The sequence below is a fragment of the Pristiophorus japonicus genome, chromosome 10, assembly GCF_044704955.1.
Source record: "Pristiophorus japonicus isolate sPriJap1 chromosome 10, sPriJap1.hap1, whole genome shotgun sequence".
NCBI lineage: Eukaryota > Metazoa > Chordata > Chondrichthyes > Pristiophoridae > Pristiophorus > Pristiophorus japonicus.
In genome coordinates this window covers 169,301,071-169,314,347 of record NC_091986.1, presented here as the reverse complement: position 1 = coordinate 169,314,347, position 13,277 = coordinate 169,301,071, and the positions used below count along the sequence as shown (strand labels likewise).

The 13,277-nt window shown below is 45.0% G+C and overlaps 1 protein-coding gene across 1 annotated transcript in view; it reads right to left on the bottom strand.

Annotated features, from left to right (window-relative positions):
- The window catches only part of LOC139274643 (uncharacterized), a 182,689-nt gene that overhangs the window by 157,214 nt on the left and 12,198 nt on the right, over nucleotides 1-13,277 (bottom strand). Inside the window, exons 7-8 of the mRNA XM_070891322.1 lie at nucleotides 8,234-8,351; nucleotides 6,518-6,587 (exon numbers count right to left, since the gene is read on the bottom strand). Coding sequence (XP_070747423.1) covers nucleotides 6,518-6,587; nucleotides 8,234-8,351 — 188 coding nt within the window. The remainder of the gene's footprint in view (nucleotides 1-6,517; nucleotides 6,588-8,233; nucleotides 8,352-13,277) is intronic.

The following is a 13,277-nucleotide window of genomic DNA, read 5'->3' as shown; positions in this document are numbered from 1 at the left end:
AGTTCAGATGAATACGTGGCTTGAGCAGTGGTGCAGCAGGGAGGGATTCAAATTCCTGGGGCATTGGAACCGGTTCTGGGGGAGGTGGGACCAGTACAAACCGGATGGTCTGCACCTAGGCAAGACCGGAACCAATGTCCTAGCGGGAGTGCTGTTGGGGAGGAGTTAAACTAATGTGGCAGGGGGATGGGAACCTATGCAGGGAGACAGAGGGAAATAAAATGGAGGCAGAAGCAAAAGATAGAAAGGAGAATAGTAAAAGTGGAGAGCAGAGAAACCTAAGGCAAAAAACAAAAAGGGCCACATTACAGCAAAATTCTAAAGGGGCAAAGTGTGTTAAAAAGACAAGCCTGAAGGCTCTATGCCTCAATGTGAGGAGTGTTCGGAATAAGGTGGACGAATTAACTGCGCAGATAGCAGTTAATGGGTATGATGTAATTGGCATCACGGAGACATGGCTCCAGGGTGACCAATGCTGGGAACTCAACATCCAAGGGTATTCAGCATTTAGGAAGGATAGACAGAAAGGAAAAGGAGGTGGGGTGGCATTGCTGGTTAAAGAGGAAATTAATGCAATAGTAAGGAGCGACATTAGCCTGGATGATGTGGAATCGGTATGGGTGGAGCTGCGGAATTCCAAAGGACAGAAAATGCTAGTGGGAGTTGTGTACAGACCACCAAACAGTAGTAGTGAGGTTGGGGACAGCATCAAACAAGAAATAAGGGATGTGTGCAATAAAGGTACAGCAGTTATCATGGGCGACTTTAATCTACATATTGATTGGGCTAACCAAACTGGTAGCAATGCGGTGGAGGAGGATTTCCTGGAGTGTATTAGGGATGATTTTCTAGACCAATATTTCGAGGAACCAACTAGAGAGCTGGTCATCCTAGACTGGGTGATGTGTAATGAGAAGGGACTAATTAGCAATCTAGTTGTGCGAGGCCCCTTGGGGAAGAGTGACCATAATATGGTAGAATTCTTTATTAAGATGGAGAGTGACACAGTTAATTTGGAAGCTAGGGTCCTGAACTTAAGGAAAGATAACTTCAATGGTATGAGGCGTGAATTGGCTAGAATAGACTGGCAAAGGATAGTTAAAGGATGGATAAGCAATGGCAAACACTTAAAGATCACATGGATGAACTTCAGCAATTGTACATCCCTGTCTGGAGTAAAAATGAAACGGGGAAGGTGGCTCAACCGTGGCTAACAAGGGAAATTAAGGATAGTGTTAAAGCCAAGGAAGAGGCATATAATGTGGCTAGAAAAAGCAACAAACCTGAGGACTGGGAGAAATTTAGAATTCAACAGAGGAAGACTAAGGGTTTAATTAAGAGGGGGGAAATGTAGTACGAAAGGAAGCTTTCCGGGAACATAAAAACTGACTGCAAAAGCTTCTATAAATATGTGAAGAGAAAAAGATTAGTGAAGACAAACGTAGGTCCCTTGAAGCCTGATTCAGGTGAATTAAAAAATGGGGAACAAAGAAATGGCAGACCAATTGAACAAATACTTGGGTTCTGTCTTCACGAAGGAAGACACAAATAACCTTCCGAATATACGAGAGGACAGTAGGTCTAGTGAGAAGGAGGAACTGAAGGATATCCTTATCAGGCGGGAAATTGTGTTCGGGAAATTGATGGGATTGAAGGCCGATAAATCCCGGGGCCTGATAGTCTGCATCCCAGAGTACTTAAGGAAGTGGCCCTAGAAATAGTGGATGCATTGGTGATCATTTTCCAACAGCCTATTGACTCTGGATCAGTTCCTATGGACTGGAGGGTAGCTAATATAACACCACTTTTTAAAAAAGGAGGGAGAGAGAAAACGGGTAATTATAGGCCAGTTAGCCTGACATCAGTAGTGGGAAAAATGTTGGAATCAATCATTAAGGATGAAATAGCAGCGCATTTGGAAAGCAGTGACAGGATCGGTCCAAGTCAGCATGGATTTATGAAAGGGAAATCATGCTTGATGAATCTTCTGGAATTTTTTGAGGATGTAACTAGCAGAGTGGACAAGGGAGAACCAGTGGATGTGGTGTATTTGGACTTTCAAAAGGCTTTTGACAAGGTCCCGCACAAGAGATTAATGTGCAAAATCAAAGCGCATGGTATTGGGGGTAATGTACTGATGTGGATAGAGAACTGGTTGGCACACAGGAAGCAGAGAGTCGTGATAAATGGGTCCTTTTCAGAATGGCTGGCAGTGACTAGTGGAGTGCCGCAGGGCTCAGTGCTGGGACCTCAGCTCTTTACAATATACATTAACGATTTAGATGAAGGAATTGAGTGTAATATCTCCAAGTTTGCGGATGACACTAAACTGAGTGAGCTGTGAGGAGGATGCTAAGAGGCTGCAGGGTGACTTGGACAGGTTAGGTGAGTGGGCAAATGCATGGTAGATGCAGTCTAATGTGAATAAATGTGAGGCTATCCATTTTGGGGGCTAAAACACGAAGGCAGAATATTATCTGGATGGCGGCAGATTAGGAAAAGGGGAGGTGCAACAAGACCTGGGTGTCATAGTTCATCAGTCACTGAAAGTGGGCATGCAGGTACAGCAGGTGGTGAAGTTGGCAAATGGTATGTTGGCCTTCATAGCTAGGGGATTTGAGTATAGGAGCAGGGAGATCTTACTGCAGTTGTACAGGACCTTAGTGAGGCCTCACCTGGAATATTGTGTTCAGTTTTGGTCTCCTAATCTGAGGAAGGACATTCTTGCTATTGAGGCAGTGCAGCGAAGGTTCACCAGACTGATTCCAGGGATGGCTGGGCTGTCATATGAGGAGAGATTGGATCAACTGGGCCTTTATTCACTGGAGTTTAGAAGGATGAGAGGAAGCATATAAGATTCTGACGGGAGTGGACAGGTTACATGCGGGAAGAATGTTCCCGATGTTGGGGAAGTCCAGAACCAGAGGATGTAGTCTTAGGATAAGGGGTAGGCCATTTAGGACTGAGATGAGGAGAAACTTTTTCACTCAGAGAGTTGTTAACCTGTGGAATTCCCTGCCGCAGAGAGTTGTTGATGCCAGTTCATTGGATATATTCAAGAGGGAGTTAGATATGGCCTTTACGGCTAAGGGGATCGAGGGGTATGGAGAGAAAGCAGGAAAGGGGTACTGAGGGAATGATCAGCCATGATCTTATTGAATGGCGGTGCAGGCTCGAAGGGCCGAATGGCCTACTCCTGCACCTATTTTCTATGTTTCTCTGTTTCTATCCCTGGGTATGTCCTCTCCCACTGGCAGGGCAGACCCACCAGGGATGGTGGCACAGTTGTATACATTCAGGAGGGAGTACAGTTGGGAGTCCTCAACATTGACACCGGACCCCGTGAAGTCTCATGGCTTCAGATCAAGCATGAGCAAAGAAACCTCCTGTTGATTAACATTTACCACCATCCCTCAGCTGATGAATCAGTACCCTCCATGTTGAACATCGCTTGGACCAAGCACTGAGCAAGGGCACAGAATGTACACTGAGTAAGGAACTTCAATGCCATCACAAGGGTAGCTCGGTAACACCACTACTAACCAAGCTGGCCAAGACCTGAAGGACACAGTTGCCAGATTGGGCCTGTGGTATGTGGTGAGAGAACCAACAGGAGGGAAAAACCTACTTGACCTCGTCCTCACCAATCTACCTGTCGCAGATGCATCTGTCCATGACAGCATTGGTAGCAGTGACCACAACACAATCATTGGGGAGATGAAGTCCTGTCTTCATACTGAGGACACCCTCCATTGTGTTGTATGGCACTATCTCTGTGCTAAATGGAATAGATTCAGAATAGATCTAGCAGCTCAAAACTGGGCATCCATGAGGCGCTGTTGGCCATCAGCAGCAGCAGTATTGTATTACACTATAATCTGTAACCTCATGGCCCAGCATATCCCTCACTCTACCATTACCATCAAGCCAGGGGACCAAACCTGGATCAATGAGGAGTGTAGAAGAGCATGCCAGGAGGAGCACCAGGCATATCTATACATGAGGTGCCAACCTGGGGAAATTGCATCACAGGACTGCATGCATCTAAACAGCGAAAGCAGCATACTATAGAGAGAGCCAAGCAATCCCATAATAAACGGATCAAATCAAAGATCTGTAGTCCTGCCACATCCAGTCGTGAATGGTGGCAGATAATTAAACAACTAACGGGATCAGGAGGTTCCATGAATATCTCATCCTCAGTGATAGTGGAGCTCAGCATGCGAGTGTAAAAGACAAGGCTGAAGCATTTGCAATTATCTTCAGCCAGAAGTGCCGAGTGGATGATCTATATCAGTCTCTTCCTGATATCCCCACCATCGCAGAAGCCAGTCTTCAGCCAATTCGATTCACTCCACGTGAAATGGCTGAGCACATTGGATATGGCAAAGGCTATAGGCCCCAACAACATCCCAACTGTCGTGCTGAAGACTTGCGCTCTAGAACTAGCTGCACCTCTAGCCAAGCTGTTCTATTACAGCTACAACACTGGCATCTACCAACATTGTGGAAAACTGCCCAGGTATGTCCTGTGCACAAAAAGCAGGACAAATCCAACCTGACAAATTACCACTCCATCAGTCTACTCTCAATCAGCAGCAAAGTGATTGAAGGTGTCGTCAACAGTGCTATCAATTTGCACTTACTCTCCAGTAACCTGCTTATTGATGCCCAGTTTGGGTTCCGCCAGGACCAATCGGCTCCAGACCTTATTACAACCTTGGTCCAAACATGGACAAAATAGTTGAATTCAGGAGGTGAGGTCAGAGTGACTGCCCTTGACATCAAGGCGGCATTTGACTAAGTGTGGCACCAAGGAGCCCCAGTAAAATTGAAGAGATTGGGAATCGGGGGGAAAACTCTCCACTGGCTGGAGTCATACCTAGCACAAGGGAAGATGGTTGTGGTTGTTGGAGGTTAATCATCACAGCCCCAGGATATTGCTGCAGGAGTTCCTCAGGGCAATGTCCTGGATCCAACCATCTTCAGCTGTTTCATCAATGACATTCTCTGCATCAAAAGGTGTCTTACCTCCTGACCTCCCAAAGCCTTTCCACCATCGACAAAACACAAGTCAGGAATGTGATGGAATACTCTCCACTTGCCTGGATGACTGCAGCTCCAACAACACTCAAAAAGCTTGACGCCATCCAGGATAAAGCAGCTCGCTTGATCGGCATCCCATCCATCACCTTCAGTCGCTCCCTCTACCACCGGCGTACTGTGGCTGTAGTGTGTACCATCTACAAAATGCACGACAGCAACTCGCCAAGGCTTCTTCAACAGCTCCTCCCAAACCCGTGACAAGGGCAGCAGGCGCATGGGAACACTATCACCTTTCAGGTTCCCCTCCAAGTTACACACCATCCTGACTTGGAAATATATCGCCATTCCTTTATTGTTGCTGAGTCAAAATCTTGGAACACCCTCCCAGCTATGTGTGAGTGCCTTCACCACAAGGACTGCAGCGGTTCAAGGCGGCTCACCATCACCTTCTTAGGGCAATTATGGATGGGCAATAAATGCTGGCCTTGCCAGCGATGCTCATGTCCCAGGAACTAATTTTTAAAAACTCCTCGTGCTGTTCCAAAGGGCCGGGACTTCCACTCTCCGGTCCGATACCACCAGGACCCTAACCCAGTTTCCTGGATTGAAGTTGACCTGATATGCATGGAGCATTCCCAGCAGGATTCCCAAAGTCAAGAGGGAGTCTGCCATTGCCTGGCTGTAGCAGTAGAAGAGGCGATCAGGCAAATTAAGAGGCAGAACGACCCTGAAGAACAGAAGATTGTCAGCCCAAAGCAAGCTAGATTGGGCTATATGGTGGAAGCCACTATAAGGCCCTATCTTCCATTGGGGACCTCAGGGTAATTACTGCCACTTCCTGGGGCCTACTGCTATCCTCCATAACGTGGCCCTAGGATTCTCAGAAGCGGCAGTCGCACAGGTGGATGGGTGGGAAATGTACTAGAGACCCAGGCCCAGCCTCTCCCATAGCCATGTACATGTGACAGGTGAAGAAGGGGAGGCCTGCAGTGAGCTCGGTGGATTGGGGTAGGGGGGTAGAAGGGAAATCCAGGTCAGGTGGTAAGGCAGCAGCATTTTCCTTCATTCTCCACCATCAGCAATAAACCCAACACTGGTTTCTGTGGGAATCCACTAGTGACCAGCCCCAACACAGAGCTGCTGTAATTACCAACTATCCTCTCTCAATACAAATCCAAGCAATCCAACCTAAAATCTACCCGGCAGTCCAACAATCCTACAGCCCGACAGTCCTATAAGGCACAGTCTAACTTTAGCAGTGCTTTGTATGGTACTTTATCAAAAACTTTGAAAATCAAGATTACCACAAAGGTATGTTATGGACACCGATTCAGGTTTAGCGTTATTCGGAGCGGAAGACAAATGTTGCACTTTTTATTATTCTTGCTAACAAAATTTCTCGTGAGGTACAGCCACTGAGCCTTTAAAATAAGCCACTTCAGAAATATCTGATAAATAAAAACACATTTACCTATTACCAAAGCTGTAGCTTCATGATTTGAGGCAGATACGATTGCCATGATTGAATCATAATACTTCAGCTGAAAGAAAAAAATATGATCAGTGAAACTGAAATGAGCACCAATGAACACAAGGCTGATTGAAATCAAGTAACTGCAACAAAAGCAGCCTTACAAGTGAAACAGACAACAACCTGTACCCACACACAAACAGTGGGACTGATTTTCATTTGTGGTGCAGATCCATCTGCCTCATTAATATCAACAGGAAACCTGATCATGTTATATATGAAGACTATAGTTATGCTCTCTGTGTAGTCACTGTACAGTTGCATAAGATGGAGACTAGTTACTTGATGTACTATCAATAACGTTTATACTGTGTATATACTATGCTGGCACCACTAGAGGATGCAAATGGTGGAGACCGGTGTTTCCTGCCCCTGTTGCAGAGGCTGTCCATCAGAGGGCACTGCGGTGGGAGACTTGAGGTTCACCTGCATAGATGTGCAGGGCCCAGTATAAAAGGCTGCCCACCATGCTTTTGCCTCACTCTGGAGTTAAAAATAAAGGAGCAAGGTCACTATAATTTGAGTACAACACATTGCCTCGTGGAGTCATTCATAAGTGCATTACAGACCATATTTTGTGATTAGACTGCATTTAAATACTGGAGTTGAGCTGCCAGCACTAATCGTCCACCTTATACCTTTCTTAAAACCAGCCTGCAGCTTTTGAAGGAATGGATGAGTTTTCAGTGTTGAGAAAGGCTCTTAAATTCCAAATGGGGCAAAGGTAGACTCCCAGAGAATCTTCAGATTGGTGGCATGACATAGGATTCCACTTTAGTTCCACGGAGATTTTATCCCATATTTTGCTAAAAGGCATTTTCTGCTGGTGGACCATGGGCAGATCTACTGCCCATCTGCCCTCACCCCACTATGCCTGGTGGAGTTCCTGGGTTACCCCAAGATCTCCACACATAATACCTTGATCAGTGGAACTCTTGAGAGCTGATATCAATCCGTCTGAGGCCATCCAAGAGGCCCCACATTTTTGCCAAGCAAAGGACATCAAGGGGATTGATTACTTCAATGTGTTACCTTAAGGCTTCCTTCAGAGATGAAAGGCTTTCAACTTTTATTAATCTTTTAACCGAGGAAAGCCTCAACCCACTCCACTGTCTGCTGGTGCATCAGGGTGGTTGTTATTGATGTGTCCTTGCAGGTGCCAGTGATGATCCCATCCCTGCAATGTGGGATGGGAGATTCAGGCTTTGGGCATGGGGGCACTGACTGCCCACTCTGCCACACACCCAACGGCAGAGCAGGACCAAAGGAATTGCAGCTCCAAAGAGCTCAATTGCTTTAGATTGGTATGTATGCAAGAAAATAGAGAGGATATAGGAAAGGAAAAAAGTGTTGGCAAGGAAATGTCCCATTGTGAACTAGGAGCACGTTGGATGTGCAGTAAGCTCATCACAGTTCTCAACGGACTACACTGTATTTGAAGAATTCTTGCATTAAAATGAGTATTCCTATCCGTTAACCAATCATAAATATTAGCTCGTCAGCTGCACACATGGACAGACACACAGAAGAAGGAGATAAGAATTTTTATTGAAACAGGTATAGCGGAGAGAGACAGAGAGAGTGAAGCAGAAAGGTGAATAAACTCAGGCAATCGTTACAGTTATCAGCGATGCTCCTGACTATGTGGATAATTACCTCTGTTACCCAATCATCGTGCACCTTCCATCGAATACAAGTCACATTTGGAGACAGGAGGGAGTTTTCTATGCTGATACTAGGAAAATTATCTACCTTGGGGCACTTTTTCCATGTTCTGTCATGAACAAAAAGACACACAAATTAAAATGTACTGTCGCAGCACGGATAACGCCCATCAACCAAATAAACTCCATGTGAAAATGAAAGAAACAGATCTGGTGAGTTGAAAGGCCTTATTTTGTGTAAGTTCTCATGTCTTATGATATCACCCATTTGAGTTGTTACAGGTTTAGATCAGGCATTCAGCTATTAGTTATTCTCTGCCTATTTAGTCTAATAATGACACCAAGAGCTTGTTAACGTTAGACTAAATTAGATGGAGGGGGCAGAAGAAGGAACATTTAGGTCGGGGCAAGGAGGTGGCAGTGGGTCTTGCTGCTAATTTTCCTTGAACACAGTGCAAGCTATCTAATATATGCAATTTGTAAATAGCTTTTTGTCTCTGTTGCTTTCCCCTGCAATTTAGTTATTCAAGTTTATAACCAGCAACATAATGGCTGCTAAGATTTGCTATTCAGCTAATTGACCAAAAGCATTTTTCCTTCACAACACAAGTACTGAATATCTACCATAAATTACAATTAGAAAAATACATTTTGAATTGTATTTTAATGAACATTGAGCCAGAATTTGGTGGACTTACCGCTGGCTGCCGCCGAGTTTTCTCGGTGGTCTCCCTGTTTTTTGGGCGCTCTCCCCTCTGAGCGAGTTTGGTGAGGCCCTCACACCGGCGGGGAGAGCTGACCGCTGGGGAGTGTTCGCTGGTGTGCAACACTGACAAAAGTCCTCCCACCCGCTTCCTCCTGAGATTGGTCCGGGCGGTCCTCCACTCCAGCAGCAGAAAAGACCGCTGTGTGGAGGCAGATCTTACCTGAACGGTAAGTATGAAGCCCTGCAAGAAAAGGTTAGTGCACTTGTTTTCTTCATTTCTTTTGCAGTGACTTTGTTGGATTGGGTCCTTTGAAAGGTTTGTAATAGTTTTTTCATTTGTTGAAAATTTTTTTTCCAGTTTCCCCCCTCCCTGGGCCCGACTCTATCATGAGCGTTACTTTGCCGAGGATCCCATTTGCTGCCCAGAATACGACCGACCGCCCGCTGTCGCCCAGAATCAGCGTGTAAGGCCCATTTTTCCCGCTGGGCATTTTTTTCCTCCTTTTTCTCACCAAACTTCCACTCAAAGTACCATCAAGATCTTAGCGGTACTTTCGACGATACGTGGGCGGAACTTAGGTTTGACCAAACTGGGGCCCATTATTTTCAAGACAACAGTCAGTAATTGAAGCTATTTATAGTCAATTTTAATGTTTCAGCCACATTGTGCTTCTAAATGTTAGTAATGACAATGTGCTAAAGTGCCTGGGGATAATTATTTGACAATCACATTGTGATTGATTAATTTTTGCATAAATTAGCATTCTTCAATTCCACAATCCATTATGTTTAAACCAAATTATCCTCTAAATCAAAGGCTACTTTGCTATTTTACATTTTTCTGATGTTAAAATTATTGAGATAATTCTTAGGCGTTCCATAGAGAAAGTGATAAATCAGGAAAGAGCCTCGAGTCATATTTGTTCTAACCACGTTAGCTATGTAACATTTCTTTGCCATTGGATGTACAAGTAAATTAGTGACCTCCCCCACAGATCTGTTTAGTCTTGGAGTCTACCCAACCCATTTCATTTCTGCATGTAATGTCTACAAAACTTCTCCCAGATTAGTCCCACCCTCCCCCCACCCCCAAAGGTAAATCAAGGAAAGTTCATGGATATCTGTCAAACCTATCCTCTATCATTTATTCTTGGCCAGCTGTATTTGGCATTCTATTTCCAAGGTATGAGCAGCTCAGGAGCAATCATGTTCCACACAGCGTTCAATCATCTCTCGCTGAACGTATCCTTGTATCCCTAAATCCCATTCTTAATCTATATTCACCCAGCTCTTAAAGGTCTTGATTCACACAGCATTTTATTGCTTTTGCTGAGAGTTTATTCACTAAGCCATGTCATGGGGGGATGGGGAAGGGAGTGGGGAGGACTCCTACAGTCCAAGTTGACTGGGCTCAAATACAGGGCTATCATTGACACATACAAGATGCTCACGACTAAGTACAGAAAGCTCGCCAAAGTCCAATTCTGATTTAGAGGGGGAGGAAAGAGAATAAATATCTGGTTGGGAATAGGAATGAGGTTTATATACTGAAGAGAATTAAGTATAGTCAGAGGATAATCAAATACTCCATGGGATATGATGGATCTTGTACTACTGGAATGGGGAGAGGGAGGCCAGTTGGTCAGATTTGAATAGTGGAAATACAGGGACAGATGACTATTGGAGTTTTATTTGATTGACATTGCAGATCAGGGAATATTTATGCAGTATTTTCCTTTAAGAGATTACATTTGGGAGCAGACGAGAAGAGGGAAGAGTGCAATATGGGGTGGAGAATACATGGCGAGTGGAAGCCATGGACTCAATGAGCCAAATGGCAGCTTCATTGTTCCACGCTTTCTTGCGTTGATATGATTGGCTCAGGAGTGAAGTATTACATTGTCATTGAGTTCAGATGTATCTGATAGTCCCTGAAAACCAGATTGCAGAATAAAATCAGGATATGGGGCAAAAGTACAAAATCAAGAATATCAAACAACATGGCAGTTGGTAAATATGACCAATTATCAGTGGATGGACAGAACATCTAGGTACACCACTTTTTTTTAAACAAGCAATTTACTCAATCCTTCAATTCAGTTACCTTCACCAATTAAAGAGCCAAAGAATATTTGTTCATCTAATCAGCAATATAGCCTTCTCATTAAGGCATTAAAGCGCATCACCAACAGTTAATGTACTAACTTGATGTCAGCTCTCATGTTTTGTTAGAAAATCCAGCCATTTAAAAATATTTAGGATGACATGCCCAGCTTTTATAATCTCAATGGTTGGAAATGTAAAAAATGTACTATGAAAAATGGGAACCTTCAATTTTTTGTTTCTTCATTCTTTTAGTTACTCATACAATATTCTATGACTGAGAGGGCGGACAGAAAATGTCAGATAATCAGGGACTAAGAACTGCTTGAGAGCAGTCGGCCGCATCCCTCCCCTTTCCACTGATCTTCGCTCAGCCAATAACAGGAGCTTGGTATATGGGAGTCACAGAGGTGATGCAATGTCCTAGCACTTGGTGGCATAGAACATTGAAGTACTTGTTCCACACTCACAGTTTCGCAGCATCTCACTTGCACATAGAGACATCAAACAAATATATTACTGCTATATATTTGAATAAAAATTTTGTAATCCCAGAGGGCTTTGTTGCTGACCAAAAGACAAATGATTTTTTTTTTTATAAGCCCGTTCCATATGCTTCCTTTCCCTGGAAGAAACATGCTGGACATTGGTTCCCCTCCACTAGTTTCCCTTTGTTCATTCTTATATGTGCGCCTGCACCAGGAGTGTCTGCAGGGCATTCGACAGAGAAATCAAAGCTGAACCTGACCTGCCCTCTCCTCATATTCATATATGTACTCTGACCAGCAGCAGTCACTGGACAGCAACCAGAAGCAGAAACCCTCACTGATTTTTCCTCTCCCTCACTTGGGGAGGCTAAGTGTAATGCTTCGATCATTGCCTCAGTGGTAGTGGGTTAACTCAGCAACAAACAGGTTTTGAACCTGGGGTCTTCCTGGCCACGCAACAGTACTAGAGCAGGTAGTGCTTTTGTAATCAATAATCAGGACCATAATCATCATCGTCATAGGCAGTCCTTCGAAATGTAAAAGTGAGTTCTCAGGTGACTGTACAGTCCAATACGGGAATTACAGTCTCTGTCACAGGTGGGACAGACAGTCTTGAAGGAAACAGTGGGTGGGAATTCTGGTTTGCCGCACACTCCTTCCGCTGTCTGCATTTGGTTTCTGCATGCTCTCTGTGACGAGACTCGAGGTGCTCAGCGCCCTCCTGGATGTTCTTCCTCTACTTTGGGCAGTTTTGGTCCAGGGATTCCCAGGTGTTGGTGGGGATGTTGCACTTTATCAAGGAAGCTTTGAGGGTGTCCTTGTAACGCTACCTCTGCCCACCTGGGGCTCACTTGCTGTGTAGGAGTTTCGAGTAGAGCACTTGTTTTCAGAGTATCGTGTCGGGTGTTATGTATGTAACTGTGTAATACTTGCCACCAGAGGGTGTGACTGTTGGAGTCCGAATGGTCATCTGCACACACGTGCAGGGCCAGTATAAAAGGTTGGCTGCCATGTTGTTTAGGCACTCTGGAGTTGTAATAAAGAAGACTAAGGTCACACTAAGCTTAGCTCACAGTACTCAGCCTCATGGAGTTCTTATATACTCAATAACTGACGACGAGTAACAGAATACGAACCTTCACGTAACCATGGCTGAGAGATTCGTAGAGGGTGATGATTGGGAAGCCTTCATCAAGCGTCTCGACCAGTACTTCGTGGCCAACGAGCTGGAAGGAAACACTAACGCAACCAAGCACAGGGCGGTTCTCCTCACCATTTGTGGGCCTAAAATATACGGCCTCATCAAGAATCTGCTCGCACCGACAAAACCAACAGAGAAGGAATATACAGAGTTGTGCACACTGTTTCGGGACTATCTCAAGCCGAAGGAGAGTATCCTCATGGCCAGTTATCGTTTTTACACACACCATTGCTCCGGGGGCAGGACGTGGCGGATTATGTCGCCGACCTGAGACGCCTCGCAGGCCTTACAATTTTGGACCTGCGTTGGGGCAAATGCTGTGGGACTTTTTCGTGCTGGGCATCAGCCACGAAGCCATTCTTTGAAAGCTGCTGGCTGCCGAAACCCTAGACCTGAGCAGCGCCATTGCGATCGCCCAGGCATGCATGGCCACGGATGATAACATCAAACAGATATCTTCTCAACATCGAAGCTCACCGGCAAGTACTGTGCATAAAATGACGTCGCTAGCAGGCCAAACTGCATATGGCAGGGCCTG